General features: G+C 39.4%; 1 protein-coding gene across 8 annotated transcripts in view; it reads left to right on the plus strand.

Annotated features, from left to right (window-relative positions):
* ctnnd2a (catenin (cadherin-associated protein), delta 2a) overlaps window positions 1-27,714 on the plus strand; it is a 253,938-nt gene that overhangs the window by 25,336 nt on the left and 200,888 nt on the right. For 3 of the 8 annotated variants that reach the window (XM_037078448.1, XM_037078438.1, XM_037078446.1), the window contains exons 1-2: window positions 3,550-3,648; window positions 10,720-10,850. In XM_037078448.1, coding sequence (XP_036934343.1) covers window positions 3,642-3,648; window positions 10,720-10,850 — 138 coding nt within the window. In that variant the 5' untranslated portion in view covers window positions 3,550-3,641. Of the gene's footprint in view, window positions 1-3,056; window positions 3,186-3,549; window positions 3,649-8,164; window positions 8,230-10,222; window positions 10,292-10,719; window positions 10,851-27,714 lie in introns of those variants that run through there. The other 5 variants (XM_037078440.1, XM_037078442.1, XM_037078439.1 and 2 more) reach the window with 5 other exon arrangements.

Below are 27,714 nucleotides of genomic sequence, written 5' to 3' on the forward strand. Positions count from 1 at the left end.
TGTACTGGAAAGGTGCTCTCAGAGATATGGAAATTATATCTGTTGGAATAATTATTTCATATTTAATCAAAATCATAACATACTAAAACACTTGCTGCAGTTTCAAACCTCATATGAAAGATGAAGCCATGGATACATCATCTTATATTTGTGACTGACATCTGTGGCCCAGCCGTCCCATTTAATTCAGTCAAGCCTTACACAATGTCAAACAAAACATATTTAAATCCACTAGATCCAGATTTTTTTTTTTTTTTCCCATCAAGATCCAAGTTTTTATATCTGAGAAATTCACAATTTTCGGGGGAAGATCCTATTTTTGTCCTGTGATGTTAAAGAGTCAGAAATAATTCCTTGATCTGTCCCTTTAACCAGATTCAAATTTAAAGTTAATGGGGTCCATTTCGTCCTCCATTCAATTTTCAGTGGAAATCTGTAGTTGTTGCTCCCCAAGGCTGATACCCTTTGTTGTAACATCTTTGAACTCTGACCACGGGAAGGGATTGAACTTTCAGGAATGGTTGTCAAATATGGAGAGAGCAGTAAGGTCTTTAAATCCCACTTATCGTATCTGTCTTAGTTTTTATAGTGTTCTTCTTTTCAGATTTAATGTGCTTCATTCCAGTTCATGGGAATCACACAAGCACATTAGAGTACTGGATCTATTTTTGGTTGTGGGTGTGTTTGCATACTTAGAAATGTTTTGTCCGGCACTGTTGTAAATTGCGATGTGGTGAGCGTATTTCTCTCTCTGTGCCGTTGTGTGTGTTTCTGTGCTGCCCTGCCATCTCTCAGCACCGCCGACTGAATTATGCATTATTCAGAGTTTAATATTACTTTACATGGAGGTAAATTGGAGCTATCAATCATCTCAAACATTCATATGTGGCAGACTCTGGGAGTAATTTTTGAAAGGCAAAGCAGTCTTTGGAAATCAGGGGTGATTGGCTGGGGAAATTGGGTGTGGAAATTCTAATTATTATTTCTTCATTTTCCAAGCTTTGCCTCATTCTGATGACATTAGCATTATTAGCCTTATGTTAGGGATAATTATTATTTGAGCTCTTGAGGATGCTGATGAAGTGAACTCGGTTAATGAGTTGCAATATATTCAAAACTCAGAAAGTCAGACGTTTCTATCAAGTCTAATTTGCATGTCCTTCATTTTGAGTTTTGAAAACAGGCGAACATTAAATATGAGTTACCATTTAAAATGGATTTATACAGGTTTGATAGCTATCACATTGTATTTGAACATTTAATTACATGAACATATTGACATGAGTCAATTTCAATAATCTTTCACAGCAATAGATAGACTACACTTCGACCCAGTGGAATACGTCATCAACAGCTCCGCACCATGTCACAATGAGCCATTTTAGAGACATTCGCCTTAAAATGTGATACAGTGCATTAGCTCCCAGCCTATTTAAGCATGTCAAAGGAAATACTGACTGAATGCCTTCTGTATACTGTCTATAACAGGATTTCTTTTATATTTTTTCTTAACAAAGCAAGTCCACAGAATATAAGAGTCCGACAGTAAGGGCTGAGCTCAAGAACCTGCCCTGATTCTCAACTTATTCCAAATTTATGAGAAGTGGATGTGAGATTTACACTCACAGATGCCTGAAACTGAATTTTTGACTACAGCCAGCTGCCATGCACAAGCACACAAATATATAGTGCTTACAATATGCCGACCAAAGCCAATGCCTACAGGTGTGGCAAACTCATGAAAGACAGCAGTGATACGGCACACAGTAAACACTCTGTAAGACAGGATGTCTTCAGAATTAGTAAAGAATATTCCTACTTGTGTATGGCAAGATGGAGGATATTCAAAACGCTCACAAAATACCTAGTCAGTAATGAAAAATCATGATTTATGAAAGACTAAAGTTTTCTTTTTGTAAAATTATTGCTAAATGTCTGTTTTTGCACCAATGGCCCATCTTGGTTAATTGATAAATGGGTTACATTTACATTCCATTAAATTTCATCTGTAAAAGAGCCACAGCTTCATTATGTACAACAGTCCCAAAACTCTCTTTGCAATTTAGCATGCATTTCTGGGCTGCAGCACAATGCTTGCTTTAAAACACTGCTGCACAATGACTGGCTGAAAATGACAAGCCTCATATATCTAGCTCCATAGAGTTGAGTTTGATAGCAGAAAAAAAAAAAATCAGCAATCTGAAAACATCAGTGGTAAACGTCAGATTTTGGTGACAGCCTCTCAGGAGTAATCTGTTATAAAAGGCCTCCTGCCTCAACAGTTTAATGCAGCCTCAAGCATGTTACATTATAAGCAGAAAGACTGATGCTGGCTCATCCCTGAACATGAACCTCTATTTCTGCTATCCACAGACATGAATAACTCACGAAGGAATACAAAGTCAGCCCGGACTCTTCCTGGGAAATATATACTGTGTATACATGTTATTAAATTATGTGTGTTATATGTGTTGTAATAGTCTGTGTTGTCATAATTTAAAGTCAGAATTGAGGATATTCTCTGTCAGTTATTTGTGTGTTACATCTCCTCTCAGTTTGCCACATGCCTTCCACACAGTTCAACTCCATAGCCCTGTATAACAAAGCGGCATTACACCATCTGGTTAATAGATGGCGCTCATTCTTGGACAATGTTGCCAGATTGGGCGTTTTTACCTCTAAAATGAGATACAATTTTGGTCTGGTGGACCATGAGTTGGGTGTCTTCTTTGAATAATTACAAAAAAAGTGCATATAAAAATTTATTCATAAATTGAATAGGTCAGTTAAGTGACCACATCCAGTCTGTCCACACAAAGACATATTTTTTATTTGAGCTGCCCCTTCAGTTTTTCTTCATTTTCAAGGCAGAGGGCAGAAATAGCAATTAGTTTTTTGTTGCATTGAAAGTTGTATTATTTTGATAAGCCTATTATGTCACGTTGGAAAAATGGGACGAATCACAATAAAGTTGCTAGTGTTTAATGAATTCAATTTGTTATTGTAGATAAAAATAAGTGCATTTAAAAAAAAAAAAGTCTTTTAACGATTGGGCTGGAAAACATAAAACCAATCTGGCAACATCCTTCCATAGACAGGACGTCAGGAGCTTTATTGCATAAATGAGCAGGTAGCCATTGTTTTGAGCAGGAGAGCTACACCTGACCATCTTCATTAATCCACAGGTAGTTAAAAATGTATATTTAACTACTGTTGTCTTTCTGAACATGGCGTTGAACGATGTATGATGCGTTTTTTCCAATGATTTGGACACATGTTGAACAGTCTTTTATTTGCCTTTTTTTTTTTTTTTTTGCTAACTTTCTGACAGGAAACGGACAGCATGATTCTTCTAAGTGTTAAAAAACGTTCTTAATGTTACAGAAGGTGGACATGTAGGTTCTAGTGGTTATATTTGCATTGACCCGGCCAAATTTGACAAAGGTTTCAGAATTTAGAGGGATGTTATCATATCGTTAGCTTGCTGGATTCATATTTGCGTTACTGCCCACAAGTGTACTAATTAACCTCGTGTGAGTGCAGGTGTGACAGCTAGGTAGCTCGCTAGCGTTGATTGGGTGGTAGCATTGTGTGTTAGACAGTAGTCTTCAGAGGGTAGTGAAAGGGTCGTATTCAGTACAATGGCAGGTGATTATATTTTGTTTTTTAATGCAAGATATTATATAAGCTGGATGTTTTTATACAATTTGAATGGGAGGTTTAGAAGTAATACAAGACATGTTGATGAAATGGCAAGGTAAACATTCTGACATGCCAGCGAAAACGGAGGACAGGCTTGACTGACATGCTCTTTATTGATCCACAGTGTTGTCTAACCTGTGTATCCTTTCCTGACGGTCAGGATGTCCCCCTCGGTCTGGGGACTGTAAGATATTTTTTTACACAGTTTAACCTGTCACAGTAGGAAAAGCTCAGGTGCTACTCATAACATTAGTGAGGGCTCAGCATGACAGTGATCCAGCATTCACAATAACAGCACCCTGAAACTGAAACAACTAAACTGAATTCAGCTATCGTTCATTTTGTTATGTACACCTTTGCTTTTCTACTGTGACATGCCATAAATGATAAATGCCAGTTGTATGTTAGCACACTGTAGACGAACACAAGGATTCAAGCCCACCTACAGTATGTCACATCCTAAAGGAACCTCTTTCTTTTTGCGCTGCCTTCATGCGTTCCATCGCTGCTTAGACTAAACTTAGATTGCATTTCAAAGCATCGTAAATATTTCAGCATTGTCATTTCATGCGAGGGGAAGAGGCACGTTTGATTGTATACCTTGGAGAAGCCACCCACTCAAACATGTCAAGGACAATGGCTTCCTGATCACGGCATACTTTGGATGTAGCCTGGGTTTGGAACAGGAGATTGGACTAAAGAAGAAAAGTAGTGGCTAAAATGAGGTAAAAAATTTGAAAAGTCTTTGTTGAATGTCAATGCATATACAGATTGAGCCCTAAACAGCCCAACACACAACCTTGATGTATTTTCTAAAGACTATAGTGCTAGGGGCATTAAAAATCAGGTCACTCACTTACACTACTTTCCTTCAAGAGGCATTTAAAGCAGTACTATTTAACCTGTAGATTCTCTTAAATAGATCAAAATGATTGATTAACCTGTTAGCATTGTGTATTTATGAGCAGGAGTCACAGTTTTCTGAAATCTGGCCAGATTATCAGACCAGTTAGAGTTTGAAATATGAAAAGTTAGAAGAAAATTGGGATAAAAAGCGGATAAAAACGGAATATAAGGTTAGAGGGGAGGGCAGGGCAAAGCAGTTGAGCCAGCAAGGCATGAGGTCAGACAGCTGATGGGTCATAGGGTAAAGGAATGGGAAGCACCAGTGGACCTCAGAGGAAGGTGTGTCTACTTAATGTGTATTTCTGTGTGTGTTTGTGTCAAATGCACATTTTCGTGTAAGGTGTTTTCTGCAGGAATGGGCAGGTGCAGAGTCCTGTCAGGTCATGGTGTGAGCATGGGTCAGAGGTGCCCATCCTGCCAAATCCTATGACTCAGGGTGTGAGTAACTCCTGTGCTTGTACGTGCATGTGTGTGTCTTGGCCTGTGTGTGGAGCTGAATGACCTTTTTTTAAGACTGTGGGCAGAAAGTAAAGACATAGCAGACCAAATGCCCACAGTCAATATAAATGAACAACCATACCTAAAACCTGGAAACTGGGTGATGAGATGGCTGTAATTTGAATCTTTAAGCCTACTCGTCCTAATACTTTAAACTCATATGTGATCAACTCTAATTGTAATGTAATCAGAATGCTGATTGGTGTGTCACATCTTTTTGATTTGCAAGCAAATATTAAGCATATCTTTTAGAATCCAAATGAATTTCAGTTGCAGCAAATTAAATGTTTTAAATTTCTACTGGAGCATTTTTTGTGGACTTAAAGAAAGTCAGTGCTTACTGATGTGCTCAGTCAGTACATGTTTTTTGGTTCAAATTGCCCAGCAAATATAGTTCGAGACAAACTGTATTTGCTGGGCTATAGAGACATGTAGGGATTACATATGTTTGTAATATTTGGTTGAAGAAACTCGTGAAATTGATATGAATTGCTAATGAAGAAGGAAAATGCATCACTCTACTGGAGTTTTCGGGACTACAGAGGTCCATGTGGTTGTACGGTGCAGTTACGATGTTCCCTTCTCTAATAAACAGTCTTTGGCTGAGTACACATACTACTGGCTTGCATTTCAGAGATCACAAAAACTAAACAAAAGCTTAATTTTGGCCTGAAGAGTTACTCATAGAATTAATGTTAATTGGTAACAGCTGATACGACCTGCCACTGCTGTGGTTTGTAATTCTAACCAGTGAATGCAAAGTCTCAGATAAGAAGCTGCTAGCTGAATGTTTTTTACACTGCTCTTTTAAGAGAGGAGAGATAACAACTCTGTACTGTTGGAGCTTAATGAGTTCATGTATTTTGCCAACAAGGGTGTCAATACAGAATCCTCTAATTTTCACTTGCATATGTGAGTGTAGTGCTGTACTGTAAAACACAGCATTACAGCGAGTCTCTCCTGTCATTAAGGAAAGCTGTGCTGCAGCATTAGCAGGCTGAGGTCGACAAAGTACAGTAGAGTTTTGGATTTTGATCAGTTTATTTTATCAGATACCAATCCATGAAAATGTGCCCAGATCTGCCTGGATATTGATTTTAGGTGTGGTTTAGGACATCCCTATCAAAGAAAATATACCACTCTGAAAAATCAACACTTAATGCCCAACAGCATAATTTCACGGTGCAAATGCCATGATACTTGTACTGTAATTGAGTTGTTTTCATATTGCCCCTAAAAATACTGTAGAATGTTACATATAAACAGATACAAATGCATTAAAACATTGATGCAAGAGTAGGATAATGGATTAAATAATGTGAATGCTTCAGAAAGATACATATTAACAGCATAAGAAGCAGATGTGTTAAAATAGTCTCAGTTATTCTTAAACTTCTAAGGGCATCTTTGGCTCAGGTGGTAGAGTACATCGTCCACTAATCATAAAGTTTCTCCAGTCTGCATGTAGAACTGTCCTGAACCCCAAATTGCGTGCAACTGGTGAGATGTCTGTCATTTAATTGTTCAAACTTAACTTGAGCATAGAAATATAGCGGGGCGCTTTCGATAGAGAGTGCTGTCTTGCTCCTGATGAGTGGGTCGGCTCCTTGCAATACTATCTGTACATTATTGTGTTTAATTCAGTAAATGTGGCATGTGTTCTAAAGGGTTTTTAGTGGTCAGTAGAGTGCATTGTATTTTACATAAAGCAGATATATGCCTTCAAGGAATGCAGAGTAAGACACAGTATTCCTTGATTCTCCTTTGTAACTGTAAACTTGTGAAGAAAATAGTCATAGTGGAACATGGATGTGCAGTTTTTCTTATGTTGTTTACACTTTGTTCCTCAAGGATCTCCCCTAAATGCTGCATCCTCTACTGTTCTGTCAAAAACAGGAGGCTTTGTCTGAGCTTTTCATGTCTTATCTTGGCCTGAGCCAAATGAAATGTCGAGCCATCAGTCCTCCTCAGCTCAATTGGAAGCCGCACACAACTCAAATCAGCAAGAATGCGCTGCAATTAAATGTGTCCCCAGAGCCACAAAAGCCCCATCGAGGCACAGGTTCCAGTTATATTGTATACTGCAAGATGTAACAGATCTATTCAATAGCACCTTAACTCTGCCTGCTGACAATAGCCCAGGAAGCGCATTTGGGTGGTGGAGTATTGTGACTTTTGATGACAAATGTGTTGGTACTGGGATTATCTCTAAAGCAGCCAATATACAGTCAGCCAGCTTTGCAATTTTCTGAACACAGCACCTGTTTGGACACTAATCACAAAAGGTTTGTGCCTTCTCTATACATGATCACTGGTTTCCTCGGACAATAAACGGTGCACAATGATGTGTATTGTTGTATGCAGAGGCTCAAAAATTGCATTGCTGCAGGGTTTAGATTCAGATTTCTTTTCTTTTCAGGTAATGCTGTCTTTGACTACAGGACACCATTTACCAAAATCACTCAAACCTTGCTTAGCTCCCTGATTGTAATTGCATTCATGCTTGTATTTGTCAGTTTACTGGATAATGTGAATATTGTGTCAGAAAGCTGTGGGATAATAGATTATTTTATGAGCCAATGCCAAAAAGCACTGTTTGTCAGTGTCAGCAAATGCAAAACAGCCTCCTAGAAGGCAATGAGGAATCAAATGTTCCTCTACATTTATTCAGAGCGTAGATTTAAAAAAGCACACATCCAGTGGGTATGGACATTGTGACTTGTGAAAACAGGTGTATCTAATAACGGCTGCATTTCATTGAGGTGTGCCAGTGCAGGGTATTGTGCAGGCTGGCACAGTGGCTTGGCTTAGTGGCACCATTATATGGACTGACGCCATCATTAATGTTATTAGTCACACCTGTGATTTTCCTGCCATGAGAAAGAGCTGTCATGCCTATTTCAAAATACAGTAGGTATTAGTGCTGCAGACATAACGGAGTGGTGTGTGGAAACAAACCCAAACAACCAATGCACACAACTACAGTATTGCAAAGGAGCCACAGATTAAATTATTGATATTGCACATGTTTACGTAGGTTCATTTTGTTGTGGCAGTTCGGGGGTCTAGTTCATTGCTGGAGGTGTTTACTGTGGACAACAACTGCAGGACTCCACAAAGAAGGTGAGGCGAGTCTTCCCTCTGCCCACTGACATGCACATTTGGCTGTCTCATTCAAGAGAAATGCGGCAGCCAGCCAGCTGGTGTAATATGGTCTTTGCTGGGGTTCTGGTTGCTCAGGAGCCAAACTGTGGTGACTCATCTCCACTCAGGAGGGGAGATGCCAGACACAGTAGTGGTGTTTGTCAGTGAGAGTGAAAATAACCATCTGCGGGCCATCTCGCTAGCATCTTTTATTTACCGACACCACCCTGTCTGGCCTGCTGTCTGTCTGGTGGTGAGCTGACTGGCTGATAGACTGACTGGATGTTTGATTTGCAGGCTGTCTGGATCCTAAGTGACTTTGTAAGCTCACTTGCTTGACGCTAATGGGGCTCACTTACCCTCAACGTCTGTCTGATCGACTCTGTAAATGACGTTACTTTGAATAAATACTTGCTCTCAAAAAACCTGCTTGGACCTGTAAAACACTTATATATGTCGGAACTTACGCTGCAAGTTTACATGCACCAGTGTGCATATATGTGTCAGTTTAACCTAAGCTAAACTAGATCTGCATCTCCAAATCAAATGTTAAAATTCAAGGGCTGAGACAAGTAGCAATTTGTAAAGCAAGAGACTCCATGTCGAAATTCCACACTCCATCAGTTCATTATTTAGTCTTTTACTGAAGTCAGGGCCGCTGTATTGACAAAATCCTGTCCCCATGGTCTGTTCTCTGTAAAACTTGCAGACACACTTCCTGAGTTCTCATACTTTTTATTTCTCTCTGTCTGTCCTCTTAGCTCAGACAGAAAAGAGGCATGTGAGTTAATATTTTATTTTTTATCGATTTTAAAATGATCTCAATGAATATAACAAAAGTACAAATTACTACATAAGGTTACAAGTGTCAAAAGATACATCTGTTTTCACTTCTACTGTATTCATGTTGTATGATAAAATGTAGGAAAGACAAAAGTCAGATCTTATCATGGAGTACTGTTAATTGTTACAGTTGACAAGGCGGTCATTCAGTGAAGTTCAAACACCCAAATGTTAAGTGTTGTTAAATGCAAGTCTCATGGTTTTGAAATTAATATGTCAGTTAGAAATCTGTCATTTTCCCGTACCCTGAATAATGCAATTAAAATCACGAGATGAGGGACATCACAGTTTAACAAAGAGTCTACAAGGACCCTTTTTGTGAAGTGACATATTTGGCAGTTACACAGGTGACAAGTGTGAGTCTGTTTGTGTTGCAGACTTATTGCTGTTTCTATTTAGAGTCCAGGTTTTGGTTTTAATTCACATTCACACTATATCAACCATAGTGTAGACTAGTGTAGGTTTATGGCCCACTGACTGTCTGATGGGATTGGTTCCACCTAATATTAGGTGTAGTACTCTCTGTCATTTTCTACTCAATCTCTTATCAGTCAAACTTAACTTTGTATGAGGTACTGGCATCTAGGGATAATGTAAAAAAAATGACTTTACAAGCTGTATTTACTGCTTTATTAGACAGTTCAATCATCATTTTCTGTAATGGCAGTAATCCCCACTGCATAAAAGGTAATGCTTTGCAACAGAAATGGATCTCTTGCTGAGTAGGACAAATAATTATATCATGAATAGAAATTGGTCATCAAATCAGGACATTGTTATGATCATTGCAATCTTTTTTTTCTCAAGCCACATGGATTTAATGTGAAATCCACTTTGTTGAAGCAAGTTTGACACTGTGGGATTAGACAATTTAATACTGTTGTGGGGCCACTAAGGGGGCATCCTCTGTCAGAAAGATATCATATTTGATAGTGCAGCATGAAAAGGGCAGTTTGTATTTGCAGTGTAACCATGTATGTACAGATAACAATCACTGGATTACTTTAATGCGTAAGAAATGCGAAGGAGTGTCTTCCTCCCCCTTATGATTTTTTAAGCTTTATTGCCCATGAGAAATAATAATGTTAAACAATTATGTGTATTGCTTTTGTGTGTTCAACTCTGACAGAGTTTTGACTCCTGGCAACTCATCTGCACTCCCCTGGGAAGCTTGAAAACCTTGAAAAAATCAGTACCAGTCAGTTAATTTCCAATATTTTGAAAAATGCTTTTATCTGTATCTGAATTGTGGAAAACCAAATTTGTAGTTACTTGATCTGAAATCACTTCAGTTGAATGAGAAATACACTGAGTGGGAGTAACTGTTCATGATAATTTTCCTATTTAAGGTGATGCTCTATATGAGTAATAGACCATATGATAGTGATGCAATCAGTGAAGAAGTCACAAGTCCTGCAACAATACTACTTTTTTGTTTCTCCACAGTTTGAATGATTGAATAACCTTGCATAGATCCAAAGTAACAGCCTTCTGAACAATGTAGATTTCTAGAGCCGACTTTAAAACAGGAATGGCACACATTGATATGACACATTTTACTTGCCCCTTTTCTTCTGCGTTATTAACTGCAGACAACTTCATCGTGTTTTCTTCCTCTTATATTAGCGATGCCAGTGCCAGATCAGCCTGCGGAGCAGGAGAAGGGGGCCATGGTTGCCCCTGTGATGCCAGCCTCCAATGGAGACAGATCTGAGACAGAGACGACCTCCTCCATCCTCGCCTCTGTCAAAGAGCAGGTAGGAGCTCCCCCATGTACATGCGTGTTGTACATGTGCCAAAACTGTATTGTGTTCAACTTTGATAAGAGAGGCACATTTTTGATTTTGGTTCCCCCTCTTTCTTGTGCTTGTTCCTCTTCTCTCCCCTTATAGCCCTTGAACAGCTTGTTATGAGGCGGGTCAGAAGGTTGTCATTGTTATTCAGGAAAAAGGCGCTTGGCTGCTTTATAGTGTTTAAAAGAAACCAAAAATTGATTGGTGCCAAGGGAATTCAACAGTGTAATGGATGGAAATGATGGAGATTAAGGGGCAAGAGCTGTAGCCAAGTAGACATAATTGAAAAAGTCATTAAAATCAAGGCAATTACTCGACAGGGAGCATTGGAAGGTAGCTGCAGTGCCTCAAGAATGTCCGTGATGCTGCATGGGTTCAGGTTAGCAGGAAGAATAGGAATTAGGGAAGGAATGGCGACATAGAGGGGAGCGCGGAGGAAGCAGATGGGAAGAAAGTCAGGACAGGTAGGTTGCCTTTGTGTTAGTAAGAAGCGAGATGTGTGTAGGACAATAATAATTTACATTACATTACATTTGGAAGCTACTGAGATAAAAATGTTGGACTGTGAAGGGGAGGGAAAGAAATCCAAGAAGTAGCGTTGTGGGTTTGATTATTACAGTTATGTGTTCAAGTGGGAGTAACGTAGAAAAACATCACATTCAACAGCCTTGGTTACTACAGGGCATGTTTGTGTGTTGTGTAAGCTTGCCCAATTAAATCAGTAAATTCTGCTGTGTGTTTTATCTTTATTGAAGTATAAAACAAACAAACCTCACACACGAACATGTGCACGACCCTTGCGTGCACAATGAAAAACACATTCTCATGAATTGCATTTGGTGAATTGTGTTTAGCCTGGGACTTATTCCTTTGTGTAATGGAAAGCTGTTTCATTGGGATTGAGCTCATCAACAAGTGCAATACACCATAGATATATCATTTTGCCAATCTAGAATGACTGTGAAGTTCTCCTTGATTTAATACCACAAAATATTCCATTTACCCGTACAGAGTGAAGGACAAGTGCTGCTGGCAATTTAAGCATTTTTTCCCCTGCAAATGGCATTCATTTGTGTTTTTTCCTTCACCAGAGAAGCTTTCAGAGCTCTCACATTACTGAATCTCTGAAGCATGCTGTATTTAGTTATATCCATGCTTTGGACCAGATTTGCACCTGCAGCCCCAAACCCCCTCCGTCGGGAGAGCAAATGTACAGGAGTGGCTCGAAAGCGAATACACACAGATATGTAGCTATTGTTGAAGTTGTAGTTTCTCCGTCTGCTCTGCAATAGCTCTATAATGTCCTCCCTTGAGAAAAAATGTTTGAAAATGAGTTCCGCTTTTAGTCATCAGAAAGCAGGTTTTCGAGCAACATGAGTCTTGCAATAAGCCTAATCAGCTCTACATAGCAGTTCTTTGAAGGGAGAGGCTACAGTGACTGCTGGAATGTATTTTTCCCCATCAGAAAATGTCATTACTGGATCAGTGAAGCGTAGCTGGTTTAGTGAGATCCATACAGCTTTACTGATCCACACCATGCTATTGCAACATTGATACAAGATAGTGAGTTGAAAAAATAACACCCACCATATACTACTCTAGCACCCGGGGTGGGGGGGTTTCATCCAGGTCCTTTAACATTTTTTATACTGTTCAAATGTAAGAGACACTTCATTTTCCTTCCTAGTCTTTGATGACATATAGAATGCAGTGAGGAGATAAACAAGCCATCCTTGCTGACATATCTTTGATGAAGGTATTTTACCTCCAGCTGCTTTGTTGGAGCTGATTTGTTTTTGTTATTTATTCCCCATTTTGTTTTTGTGTAAACAAAGATCTTTTTTATAATAAAGGATAATTAAACGTTTTTAAAGTCGTACTACCCTCATGACACTATCTTTGAAAGTGCAAATTTTATCATACAAGTTTATGAAATGAACATCGAATACAACAGTTTTTTTCATATGAAACCTGCAGTCTCCATTGTATTTTCTCAATTTCTGTTGTGGTCCTACAGCATTGCATATAGATATGGTAGTGTATATGTATGTATATGATACACATGCCTTCAGCTGGTTTATTTGCACAATATCACATGAATAATACATTTCCACACAAGGCACACATTAAAGTCTGCGCATAATATTTGATGATATATACTACACAGAAATGTGCTATTATCAGACACTTTTAATGTAAGAAGGTAAGAAACATCTAATTAATATATAACATTTTTCATTGATTTCTAGCAAGTCTAAAATTTGTGACTTTTTTGTGCACCAAATATGTGTGCATGTAATAATAGATAAATTATGTAAATGTGTAATAAAAGGTTAATTCTAAATATAGCTCTCATACTGTCTGCCTCACATTGGCTTTCTCTGTCCAGGTGTGTATGCCTCTGAGTGTGTGTCTCTTTATATGAACATATCGTTCTAGTAACCCAGCAAGCCCACTCCCATTGCAGCACATCATCATGTGTAACACACACTGTGATGTCCAAACACGTGAGGATACACACATGGCTTGGATCCCGTTATCTAGACACCATCTGTCCGCTTGTGAGTGGGTGTTTTTATGTGAGTGAAATCATTTCCCACCACAGTTAGCCCTGGGGTTTATTAAAGCATTTTAAGAATAAGTCAAATTGAAAATGGGAAGTAGTTTGACAATTGATACAGCCAGTGTTCAGTACGGAGAAGAAGGTGGTACGGTAGGTGATTGTCACTGAGTTAGGCCAACCAGCTGCTGTCTTTTCCAGTGAGTGCACCAGAAAATCCACATTTGTGAAACAGGATTGATGTTAAGCATAGCTGAGGTGATAAAAGCTTGTTGCTTCTTGTGAATATTACATTTTTGTATCTTTTATCAGAACTTGGCAGATGCATTGCCAGAAGAACAGGCATCACTTTTGTCCTGTCCATATTCACATAATAATTGCTAATATGAGCATCAGGCTACTTATTAATACCATGAGATAAGACACAGCATTGAAAACATGACAAGACAACACTAATTATACTTGCAGCTTAATTCTTGCTGTTTTGCAGGAACGTCCGGATATTTGGCTGCAAAGACTTTCATTGATGAGTAGGCTGCCCCTACTATATATGTTAACGCAGGACTGACAGTAAAATTAACCAATTTATCACTCTCAGGGAAACAGCAAATACACTCAACGTTTAATGCCATTGTAAAGCCTAATTATGACTGACAGCATTAAGCACCTCTCTGAAAATAGTTGTACGTTTTAACACAACCTGCTATTTATCAGTCAGAACTACTCAGAGTCTGCCAGGCTGTTCTACAACTGAACAAGCCTGACATTAACACACAGTAAGAATGAACTGTCTAACCACAAAAAGATTTTGTCTCCATGTCCTCTGTGCATCCACTGTTATCGAAGCCATTCTGTTTAATTTTCAATATAATAGACCTGAGCCTGAGTCTGGGTCCTCAGCTCTGAAAAAACAAGCATTCTCCTTTTATAATTTCAATGACCGTTAAGTATTTAAAAACTCACTGGTTTAGAAAAAATGTGTTTGTCTGGCTTAAGCGTGACTTACAGGCCTGCTGAAATTCATTCTCTTCTGTATGCTGTTTGTTTATTCTGTGTTTTTGTGGAGGAAGATTGGGCGGCCATTAGCTAACGGCCCGTGGAGACCAGCCCAGTTGTCCTCAGTTGGAGTGACTCCCTGCACGTTGACCCAATCTAACAGCCACAGCAGCAACCTGCTAGAGGGCGCAAATAAACTGCTATTCCAATGAGTTCCCTGAGATTTGATAAAGATACATGACATTGAGCAACGTATAGCCTGCAGTCATGTTTCTTTTGTTTTGGTGGGCACAACACCCAGGCTTGGTGATTGTGGCCTCCTGGGGCATGCCTGTAACAACTTGGCATGGCTAGTTCTCTGTGTAGTATAGTCATCATTGCTGCTAACTCCCTCTTTCTGACCAGGGTTGCTGAGATTGTGCCATGTTTCTCCTCCAAAGAAGCCCCAAGTTATGTTATATTATTATTATTATTATTATTATTATTATTATTATTATTATTATTATTATTATTATTATTATTATTATTATTATTATTATTATTATTATTATTATTATTATTGTTATTATTTGTTTTTTAAGACCCTCACCTGTTAGGCACACAAAAGTCAAGTCATAGTCATTTTGAACTTGAAGTAAGTATGAACCTGCAAAAATGTGTGACCAAAGTTGCAAATCCAATATTTATATTTTCAAATGTATCATTTTATCACCATCACATTTTAGAATTAAGCTACTGCACACTCTAGAGAGGTCTTGAGTATTGGGGGACATTTTTGATGATTGTCCAGTCTGAGTTATCCATTTAGATAAAAAAAAAAAAAGCTAGTGGTCAGATTTAATGTATAAAGCTCAACAGGAAATCTGCTTCATGTTAAATATCCTCATTCTAAGAGAAATGGCAGTTGGCTATCTCTCTTGCTAGATTTCTCATATTGAAAGCTCTAATGCTACAGAAGGAACTATTTAAGTTTCTGAAGATGCTTTGCAGTATGTTGCATCATGTCTCATGTTGCCTCAGGAGAGCTCCACAGAGACCAATTTAACCAGGGTAGATATGCTTTACAACTTCAGTTTTCTGCATATTTTCATTTAGCAGGAGTTAATGTCCTGCTCTGTTTCTGTAACAATTTAACCTTATTTCTTGCTTAATCATAATCTGATGTAATGATTTCACCTGTAATGAATTTAATGAAACCTGTTGCATGTGCTTTTCTAAACATCTAGCAGGCATCTTTCCTAAGAAAAATACCCTGGCTTAAAAGAGGTGATGCGTGACTTTGTATTTTTTTTTATCTCTGCATTTTAGCATCTAGCCAATATGCTTTTAGATTACATTCTGTTATTGATAAATCAATAAATGGCTTTTAGAGCCAGAAAAACACAGAGAAACAGAGACAGCAAAGGCTTCAGTGTAAAAAATTTAAAAATCAAAAGAAAATATTTTGGAATAAGAATATTTTTAAGATGATTATAAATTCTAGTGTGTTATTTTCTCTACCTGAAGAACCTGCTGGCTGACTGACCGACTGACTGAGTGAAGATTTGACCAGAGCTCTAAATGTTTAGCTGCTGTGTTTTGAACAAAATTAACATTAGCATTAGTAATTATTTGTTTGCTCAAACGAACTCTGACTGTTTTTATCACTCTGTTTCTGAATTCTTCTACATAATGTACACCGCAGAAGCGCAGTTTAGGATCTGGTGGGAATTAATTAAATTGGGCCAGTACAATGTGTATTATACTGGGTTGAAGAATGTATGTGTGTGGACAGGGAAAGTCATGTGATGGAGAATGGGGTACTGTAGGGCAGTTGGGAGTGGGAAGGTCTGTGCATGGCAGAGGAAAAAAACATTTAACTTGTACAATATAGAAATCAACTTTTATTTGATAAATTCATCGATTAATATCACCGTTGTGATCAGGGTCATAGTCAGAGCTGTAGCTGTGGTTTTCACTGAAATCATCATTATCATTTCATCATATATTTCCTCTTCCACATCTGCTACTACATGTTGTTGAACTACTGTACCCTGTGTTCATCCACCTTCGTGTTTGTTGCATGTGAGATGAGGGTATCCATAAAGAACTCAAGTTATTAAAGGTTCACAACTGATGGAGGCTCTCGCTTTGGGTATTTGAAAGGAGCAAGGCCTTTTTCAGAGCAGAGAGAGTAATGTATTCTGTCCTCTAGACGGCCGATGCGTTCTCCAGACTCCTGAGCTTCAGTGCACCTCATTGGCCTTTACAGTGAGCTGAAAACTTTCCATTTGCTAAAATGCTCTCACTGAGCTTGACTACTATTCTCGGCCTTTACTTCGTGCATATTCTCAACACTTTGACACTAGTCTCTAAGACTTTTATACGTTGCTTTAAAAGTAATTTGTATTGGTGTCTCTGTGTCATGTACAACTTGCCTTGAAACTGCATTGGTATGCTTGTGTTTCATTTGTGTGTATACTAATAGTGTTTGTATACTAATAGACTTTTTTGCTTCTCTAATTCACCGTCCATCTCTGCCTCTCCTATCCTCTCCCCTTTATTGATACCCTGTCTACTGCTGGGGTTGACAGCTTTGTTTTGTAGCTGGTATTAAATTAATTCTGTCTCAGGGTCAGAATGATGGCGAAGAACTGACTCCTCCCTCACACACCGCGACTCAAATACAGCATCTGATGGAAAACCTTGTGACTCCTGAGATTAAACATGTCACAAACAGGAAATTAAACACTTACAAAACTGTCCAGTTAATAGAAATTGTGGAATTACTTATGTGAATGTTTTCAAGGATTACCCTTGAACCTGGTTTGTGAAACCTGAAATCAGTGTAGGCCTTCAGTTTATGCAAAAGCAACTGGAAATTGTAAGGCTCCTCGCTGCTATAACAGCATAATGCCTCTCTCTACTATGGCTGCAGTTAACTTTGAAATGATACACCACCTTACAGTTTGAACTTTAACAGCACATTCAGTGAGTGGACATGCTGGTGCAAAGCTTTTTGTGCTGTGAACCTACCTGCCAGCCCCTCTGTTGGCAGTTTTCAGACTGAAAATTGGGTTCGGTGCCTCATTCAGTCTGTTTGTCCTTAGTGTCCTTCAACATTTGTCTCTTTCGCTGTGCAAGTGTGGGAACAGATCATTTAGCCGACAGGCATTCTGAACTCTCTGTGTGTATGACAGGATTAATTACACATAATGTGTATGTACATAGTCATACTCAGTGGGCATACAGTGTAGCTTTGCGATATGACCAAAATCTCATATCCCAACATTGGTCATTTCAGACTTGATTGAAAAACGAACAATTTTGAATATGAAATAGTTTCAATACTGATTTTCTGCATCATTGATATGCTAGCTCTAATTGACTGAGCGGCAAAATCAATCATAATTTTTTATCAAATACCTCCATATCAATGTTGTAGGGATGTCTATGTTTGATAGATAATCAGAAAATTACATCAATTTACTGTAATGCAGCATTTGACCCAGAAAGGTAAACATTTATATAGGCCATATCATGTATAATGTAATCAAAAAATGGTAGAATATAATTAAAATAGTTTGCATTAAATGACCACATGAAAACTACTGAATGAAAAGTATATACTTGACAAACATAAGTTGCGTACTCATAATTTTTCTATTATTTGATTAGAATTTTTTTCAATTTGATTTATTTTCCTTTATTTAGAACCTTTGTGCACATTTTGAATGAAGCTTTTAAGAAATAAAAGATAAAAAATAGAAAAGGGTAAATAGAAAACCCTTTCTAAATATAGTTGAGAACAAAATGAATATAGGCCTGAAATGTGAATATGTTCAGAAGTGTCAAAACCCAACATATCTCAAACTGTAGAATGCGTGAAGTCAAAATTACCATATTACCTCTGTATCGTTTTTACTTTCCTTCTCGTTTGTTGTGTTACTTTCATGGGCGGGAAAATGCAAAGCATTGTCTAAATAACAAAAACCATTACTGTAATCGGTGTGATTCGTGACACAACAAAATAAATGACAGAGCATAATATGAAATGACAGTCATTTTTCCATTGTCACACGATATGTATTGCTGTATCTTACAGCCCTAGCATGCTGCCCTTTGCCTGCTTCTGTACGTGTGTGTGGAAGTCATATGGATAAGTACACTGTAAGCTTAAGAGGTGGTTGTCCATTTGGTAGGGAAGAAATGGCAGCACTCTGCCAATAAACACTCTCAGCAGGAAAGAATGGGAGACACGGATGCTTGTTACACACACGTGCACATAAACACACATAGAGACAGTTATCAGATAACACTGTGTAGCCTTATCTGTCTTACTGCAGTAAAGCAGTTGCCCTCTCAGTCATTCATTCATTTCTGCTACTGTTAGATCACCTGATTCACTCAGAAATGCCAGGTGTAGTTTGAATGTCAGGGTCCTTTTCCTGCTGAAAACTCGTGGCTTTTAGATGAAGCTAAAGACTTCCAAGGTGACTCGTAAAGACTTTTTATACAAGACTGTGTGGGAGGTATGTCACTGAAGCAGTGGTGTCCCCTTGCCATTTACTCATGGAGAGAGCATCTGTAGGAGACTGGGGCAGAAGGGTGGTGTTCAGCTGCCTCACCCTGGCTGTGGCTGGGGAAGAATTATTAGTTGGCCTGAAGGCTGTTGTGCTCTTTGGCACTGTTGTTGTGTGTGTGTGTGTGTGTGTGTGTGTGTGCTCTGCCAGTGGTGCTGCAATGTTCCATTTAGTCAACATCACCCAGCCAGCACCCCCACTGTACTGTCACCATCATCATAACTGGCAGCTGGCAGGCTACATGCTACTGCAGCTGCTATGCTTTGGGCCAAAGGGAGTGAGGGCAGGAAGTGAGATAAAGTGCAAGAGAGATGAGATGAAACATGAAAATCACGCGTAGTACATATGTGGGTGAGAGGGGAAAGGACAGAGGGCACAGGTAGAGGCAGAGGTCTGGAGAAGTTATTTGCGGTTGAGTAAAGTAAAAAAAATAAGTGAAGGAAAAAGAAGAAGAGAGGACATGAGTGTGCTAGTGAAAAGAGGGAGAGAGAGTTTCAGTGGCAGCCATCCAACACCCAGCGCTCTGAGACAACTACCAAACCAGACTTGCCAATTACCGTTTGAAGGTCAATCAGTGAAAGTGGAATCACAGTACAATGCTGTTTGTACACTCTCTGTGGCAGGGATAAATGATCCAATACAAACACTCTAAGACTGCTGGGAAGCTCACCAAAAAACTCAAACTTTCCCTGTGAAGAACAACCACAAAGCTGCAAGAAAGTGTACAGCTTTCTTGAAATAGTGCTCCTTCATCTGCAGTTTGTGCTGATGATTTAAGGGAAGGCCAGTTGCAGTACATGCTCTTTGCTTCTGTAATGACCTGCAGCAGGTCATTACAGAGGGGAATGCCAGTTGCAGGACATGCTCTTTGCTTCTGTAATGACCTGCTGCAGGTGCTGCCTCTGTCAGCAGTCAGGGCTTAGGCTCTCGCACACTGGTGGAAATTCCCTGATGTCAATTGATGTACTCAGTGTTGATTCTTAGTTGTGTGATCAAACTAACAATTGCGGCCAACTTTTCTTTCACTGCTGTACATACAGCTTTCCATTATAGGTGAACTTGTAAACTTTCTGTTGCAAATGTGCCAAAAACGTTATTTTTAAATTGGTTGCTAAGCATTCTACATAGTCTAAAAAGGAATCTGATCCCAATTAAGGATCAACAATATTGTTTTTTACTGAATGCTGATATTTTCCATCATGTTTAGGCCAACTGCTGAAGGTCAGGAGCAACAAAAGGTTATCATATATTTACCTACAGCCATAAATCTGTCACTCTAAATGAGTGGCAAAGTTCTATTCATGCTTGGAATACATGTAGAAAGTGGGCATATCAACAGCTAGATATATTAATGATATGGATGCTAAGGAACAGACGCCTAGCTTCTAAATGTTGATGTTACATGGAGCCTTAACGTCATATGCAGGAGATACTACCAGTAAATATGAGTAAAATAAAGACTTTGCTAATCCCATGAGAAACCCAATATGGACAGTCTCTTTGTTATGTGTGAATAGGGGTGAAGATCCTTTTTTCAAAATGTACACATTTACCTGCCAAGATGAGAAAACTTTGTTGTGTTTGGATTCCCTGTGAATAATTAAAGCATCATCCCATAACATCAGCAGAAATGTTCAAGTGTGCCTAATGCCTTTATTTCATTGGAAGCCTCTGTTGGCTGATGCTGATGTTGTACTGATATTGGGTCTCTGTTGTTTTACTGGGGTATGATGACTTCCATCCAAAATTGAAGGCAAGTAAAGTAAAATAACTAAGTGAAAAAAAATACTTGCTGTGAAAATGTTGCCATTAGTTGCCATAGCAACTACAAACAACTGACAACTGGATCAAATGTGTGCAGCCTGTCAAGGTTTCCTCCATGATGCCCCGACATGCCAAGACCCAATATTAATCTGTTCATTTGTTGTGTGTACACTGTCCCCTCACAGATTTATACCGGGTCACTTCTGAACGATGCAAAATCCTGTAGAACCAGGAAAAACAATGACATTGTTGGACAGAAAGTCTAATGAGGTGTGAAATCAATATGTACAATCCTGCCACACCCGGGGCATGCTGGGTAATGGAGTGTCAGGAGCGCTTTGGAACTGTTTTAATCACAGGGACCTTGGTTTATCCACTCGTAAACAGGCTGGTTACTGCCAAAACACCACAACCCCCTGAGATGAGTGTGGCTGTGTGTGTGCATCTGTGATGACTTTTTCCATAATTAAAGTAAACTGTGCGTCCATATGCCCATACCTACATGAAACAAAAGCATAGCAGTATATTTGTGCATCTCTGCGTGAATTTAGTGTAAGACTGTGAGACCCTCTTTCTAAGTGTGTGATCATGCTGTAAGGATCAAAAGCCCCCCAATTCCTTCCTCCTCACTTGAGTTCTGCTTCATTAGCCTGTATTGCTGTGACAGAGCCCGACGCTGATCCTGCATGTGAAGTAAGAGCCCTTCCTGCTAATCACTTAGCCTGCATCCTTCTCCATCCCCACCACAAAGTTCCTTTACCATCGGCATGCTAATGCTACCTGAGCCTCTAGCTTGGGCTTGAATTTGCCTGCATGCTAATGAACTTGTTAGTAATATCTTGAATGCTAATATTGCAATAGCCAAAGGGCTAATGTGCATCCTGAATACTAATAATATATTGAATTGGAATACCTACAGGTAGCACTGTAACTTTAATGCTAATAGCAATGATTTGCAGATACCTTTGTTAACGCTCACCCCTTGAGCAGTAACGATCTGTTGAATAGCTGCCAGCACGAGGCAATAAACAAGACTTTTTCTAATTCTGTAAAACCTAGCCCTAGCCAATGTAGTAAACAATGCAAGATTGACAAAAAAATCTGTTTTACTGCATCAATATTCATTTATCTTTCATTATTACTCTACCCGTCTATGGTGTGATGTACTCTCCAGGGCACAGCTGGTCTGAGGTGGTAGAGCCATGCGCTCTGGTAATGTTGGCGTGAGCTAGCACCCTGGGCGTATGATCGAGACTTGAAAACTGCATGGTGATGTGTGAGAAAAGCACTGATTCATTGAACGTGTCTGTCAGGGCCTCTTTGTTCACAGGCAGAGCTAAGCGTTGGGGTCAGACACCGGGGGAGATATTCGTGTTGGTTAGAGGTGGAGTAGCATTGTTGCTAAGTCCTTTAGTAGCACCATCGTCCTCTACCCATAACACAGAACCAACGCAGATGCAGCAGATGCTGTTGAGTGGGTGTTTGAAGGGTACCTTTCCCATACAGGCTCCACACTGCTTTCCCTTTTCATGCTCCATTGTTTCCATCAGTTTGTGTGGGTTACTACTTCACAGAAGGTGCTCTCTCTGTTGACTGTCTCTCCCACTCTGCCTTTAAATGTGCTCTGTGCTAATGATACAATGTTATTTATATCCCTGAAACAACAATGGCACCTCTTTTTTTAGCTGACTGGAATCATTTTAACTTTAGTCTGTGTACTACGATACAAAGATGGACTTGTTCTTTGAACTTGATGCCACTTCATCTGGTCCTGTAGTCTGGCTGACATGATTAGAAAACATGAGATGGCCTCATGTGGTCAAGCTTTATCCCTATTTGAGAGGAAATAGGCCTTTCATTCTCCCTAGTCCCTATCGATCTGAAAATGCGAAAATGGAAAGATTACTGTGTGATGGAATGAGCCATTAAAGAACTGGGATGGCAAAGTGCTCAGAAAAATGCCCAAGTATTTATCAGTTCTCCAGCATTTTTAGCCTTATTCATCCAGGGAATTCCTGCTGAATGTGCAAGGTCTTTTGAAAAGTGCTCCAATATAATCACTGTTTTCCAGTTCAGGTGCTGGATCCTTCAAAGGCCGCTGTTGTTCAGACCAGATATATCATAATGAGCTGACAGGCCTGAGAGAAGCATCCTCCTTTTTTCTGAATTTAGAGGACATTCTTAGTATATCATTTGCAGACAAGTGATTTATTTCAATCAATTGTGCACCAGTTAGTTCCAGACCTCAGAACTGTCAGAAACGCCAGATTTTTATCAGTAACTCATAAATATATAGCCCTCTTCAGACCAATTTAAAAGCCACTGCAGGATCTAGATAATTGTAGTTTAGTGTTCCTGTTAATATTGTTACATAAACTCTGAAATATTTGACTGAATGAAGAGGCAGAGAAGGATCCTGAATTCACTGTTTTAGTGTCTGTCAGTATGAGCAGATCCACTGGGCGAACTGGTCAAGTACATTGCTTAGGGTCAATTCTGTGATGATATGGGATGCCAAGTCTTTTTCTTTCCTGTACCGATAACTCAGTAATTGCCTGCTTCTCGTGACCAGTGATGATTAGATGACCGATAATTTCTTAATTTTTTATTTTAAATGATCTACATAAACTGTAGTTCATGCACACTTGAGGGTAAGAGAGGCTAAGATATAGCAAGCAAACATGGGTGATTTTGTATTCCATAGGTCAAATGAGATTTATCATGTTAAAAGTCTTGACTTTCTAGTCTGCACTGCTTGGCTCTACACATGTACAGTAGTTACACACCATGAGCCTGACAGCCTGCTTCTTGTTCTCCTTTGCCTTCTCTGTGATAACTGGCAGATTCATAAACCAATTTAAAAGGTGCAAAATGCCATCTACTGTATTGGAGTGTGTAGAGTGTGCTTGTTAAGCTGTTGAAAGCAATTTGGCTTTGTATTATTGACTTTTTATTTGTTATGATAAGATATAGCACTATGCATAAGGCCAATAACATCCTAAATGATAGTTGTTTAGGGAGCATTGAGCCTCATTCATTTGCCTTCTCATTTCAAACCTGTTTATGAAAAGCCTTTTTTGACTACTGAAGGGGTGTCTGATCCTGCCTGTGGATCACAATCACATTCTATTTACTGGCTATTTTAATCCAGTACTGTTGTAAATAAATATTTTGCCCCACAGCATAGGAGTAGTTGCTGTCAATGTACTGTCCAGTAAGTTACTGCTGCATACCATGCTACAACATGGTGACTGAACAGACTGATAGCAATCTCTCTTGAATTAATTCTTGAGGTCAGACTAAGTTGATGATTCTTGTCTTTATTTGTCACATATTCCATTGACTTATTGAGTGAAAAAATACATCAGTACACACTCAAATGATTGAAGCACATTCGTGGCGACTTTTTAAAAGTTTATCAAAAAATTATCAATGTTATCTTAACATAAAGAAGTTGTAAAATCTAGCTTACTTTTATTAGCTATGATAAACAATTAAATAGGTCCTGCGATGAGCTGGCAACTCATCCAGGGTGTACCCTGGCCTATGCCCATTGTGTGAAACTGGATTTGGCCCCAGTAAGCCCCGCAGCCCCTTAGGGGAAATGGCAACATCCCACGACCCTCACGGATAAGCGGAAAGACAACGAAACGAAACGAAAACAATTAAATATTTGAGAAATTGATAATTTTCTAGCTTCCAAACTTCTCCTACATTAATGATCTGGCAGGCAAACACAACTAAGGAGAATTCTATTCATTGCAGGAGTATATCTCTTGTTGGAGCTGTTTTTATGAAGGATACATATGCCCATATTCCTGGCATATTATATAGCATTATGTCCCCCCGCATATGATGTATGGCTTCGTGCCTACTATATGCAACATTACATCTCCATATGCTGTTCTGTGAAGTTTATTTTTGACTTCAGTTATCTCAGTAGTCCCATTCAGTGTAATATGTCACTGCACTACACTGCACAGCGCAGCGGGAAAGCTCAGCTAACAGCTTTGTACGACACCGTAGCCTTCTCCCCTCGGCATTCTAAATAGATAAATTATGATCACACTTCTCTGCAGTTGTCTGGCCGCCAGGGTTGACATATACACTGTAAAGAGACTGGCTAATGAAGAATGGCTGTGTCATTGGAGTTGTCTCGGAAATAAGGCAGATCACTCCATCTCTCTTCCTCTCTCCCATTCTTTCCGTCTTTCCTGTTGTTTTCTCACTCTTTCTTCCTTTATTCTCTCATTGCTCCATTGCACCTCCACCCATCATTCATTCCTTTGTTTCATTCTCTCATTGCATTCTGTCTGGATGGAACAAATGAGGTTTTGCTGTTGCAAATGCATCAAACCCCTTCTCCCTCCTTACCCACCCCCACTACCCAAAGTGCTTTGCGGTAGTTGGAGATGTGCATCTAACCATCTCTAATGAGCTCGCTTGTGTTTTCGTCACTGTCGTTGTTGTTGTTGTTTAATTTGTGGTTGCCATAGAAATTGTCTCTGCTAAATGTGCCCATCATTACTTTGTGCTTAAATCCATCATTGCCAGTAGCCTGGAGGCAGGCAGGCGAATGAAATTTGATTAATATGATTTGATATCATTTTTCCATTAACTTTGTGAGGAAACTGGGTATTGGACGTCTGTTGTTTCTGTTCATATCAGTATTTTTTAAACTAACATTCAGTCTTAAAGACCTCTGATCGCACAAGATATGCAGTTCAAATTCGCCTTTATTCACTATTTAAAGTTATGAAAAGACTGATTATTACAGACTACATTGATTAACAAGATTAAAAGAGTTGCCTTTTTCCAAAGGTTCAGTTTATTTCCACACTCCTCTAGTCTGTGCGTGGGCAGCTGAGTTTTGACAAGCCATGTCATCATACAGGAATTCCCTTTGAACTCTGTTTCTGGACCGACTCTTGAATATTTTAGTGGTGGTAGGGGGTGAAACCTCATTTGCTATTTTTTCCTCTTCTTTGCTACCAATTTGGGGTGGAAATGTCACATTGTCAGTGGGATATGCCCATGGTAGCAGCTCTAACCAGTCTGGCCTAAATGTAAATGTCAGAGATGTTCTGAAAAATGTGCCTTTCTATCTCTCACTTTTTTCACCCTCCTCTTAGGTATCTCTGATTCTTTCTCCTCTCGTCAACTCTTCATCTTTATCCTGTTCTTGCTTGTGTTTACCTTCTCTACCCATACTTCTTTCATCCTCTCATCCCCTATTGCTTTCCACCATCTGTCTTTGTCCAGCATCGATTCCATATAGTTTCCTTTTCTATCATTTATTATCCATGTTTTCCCTCTCTATATCTTCCTTTTTCTCATCTTTCCTTCCATTTTGTATCCATTTTGGGTCTTCCTTAGTTGCATTCATCAGTCTCTTTTTCGGTATTTTTTCTCTCCTGCTCCATCTACCCACCACAGTTCTTTTCTGTCATTTTACCTTCCCCTGTTGCTTTGCACTCCCTCCCTCAGGTGTCACAGACCAACTTTGCCCCTTCACCTTAATTGCGGTTTGGGGGGTAAAGGCTAACACAGCCTTCCTGTCAGGGGAGATTTATTTCCTCACCTATTGAGCTCTCGATCAAGGTCTGTGTGCATCTGTAATCTGCCTCTGAAAGGTGAGGCATTCCCCCTGCACCAGCTTGCAGTGGCCCTCCCGGATGGATGACTGGGGGCCGGGTCTGTCAACGTGGCATTAAACATTTAAAACTCGGTCTGCAGATCACTCAAAGCATAGCAATGGAGCCAGCAGTCTTGGGTCTGAAAACCACAGTGGGATGTAGACAAGGCAAATAGAGAAATAGAGGGAATGAGAGAAAGCCAGATTGTCAGGGGATACCGATAGAGAGAAGAACATTTCTTCCTGTCATTTTCTGGAGGACAGTGAGACAGAAGATTCAGTAGCTATCACTGTAGAGGAGGTGCATGGAGCAGAGACAATATCCTCTTTTGCTGCTATGGGGCAAGCCAACCTATTTCAAACAGGTGTGGACACCTACTGTGGCAATACTTTTGTCTCCATCTCAATAACCGAGTGGTATAACTCTGTAACAAAATTCAAAGATACATCTTCCAGGTACTACTTGTTGTTTTGCTGTCGGAGGGTGTCCCGTGGCTTCTCATGGATAAAAAAACAAACCTGTCCCTAGAAAATAGTGGGCTGTATTATAATCTTCCCTTAATCCAGAAGGCCACTAGACTCCATCCAGTACGCAGAATTGTGCCAACATGTAGCATTGCCGTGCTGAGCCAGAAAAGCTTGACATGTACTGCTGACAAAGTCAATCACAGTGCAACTATTTGCAACAGTCAGGTGAAAGAAATAAGGGATTCAGAGTGAGAAGAGACCAGTGCAATTGAATCACATCAAAAGAAGCTGCTCCACACAGAACTGGAATGATGCATTGCAGTTATTGTTAGCGTTAAGATTCCTTGAGTACAAAGATGGACATTTCAGAAATGTGCAATTCTCTCCCAAAAGAGTCTATATTGGATTCAACAAGTGTCCTTCACAGCTGGACTATGGATACAACTGGTCCTGTCAGGACAAGCAGCGCTGAGTTGTTAATTGGCTTTCAATGCTGCCCAGGACTGATGATTTCAACAAGCTGTTGAAACTGTGGCTGTGCTCTCACACAGCTGTCTATCAAGTTAAATAGTTATGGTTAACAGGTGGGATAACATTTTTAACATTTTCTCACATTTTGTTTGTAAACCATGCAGAATAAAGGAGCTTTTTAGTCAGATGGCATACTTTGCTGATGATACAGCTGTAATTGGAGGTCTGTCACTGATCAGTCAATAATAATTAACTCTAACCTAGAATTTCCACTGACATTTGCCCATTGAAACAGCCAATTATAGCACATTGAGGCAGTAAAGCAATCAATGGCATACACATTCCCTGACCATATGTGCACATCCATACAAA

Source organism: Acanthopagrus latus, chromosome 19, assembly GCF_904848185.1.
Source record: "Acanthopagrus latus isolate v.2019 chromosome 19, fAcaLat1.1, whole genome shotgun sequence".
NCBI classification, from domain to species: Eukaryota; Metazoa; Chordata; class Actinopteri; order Spariformes; family Sparidae; genus Acanthopagrus; species Acanthopagrus latus.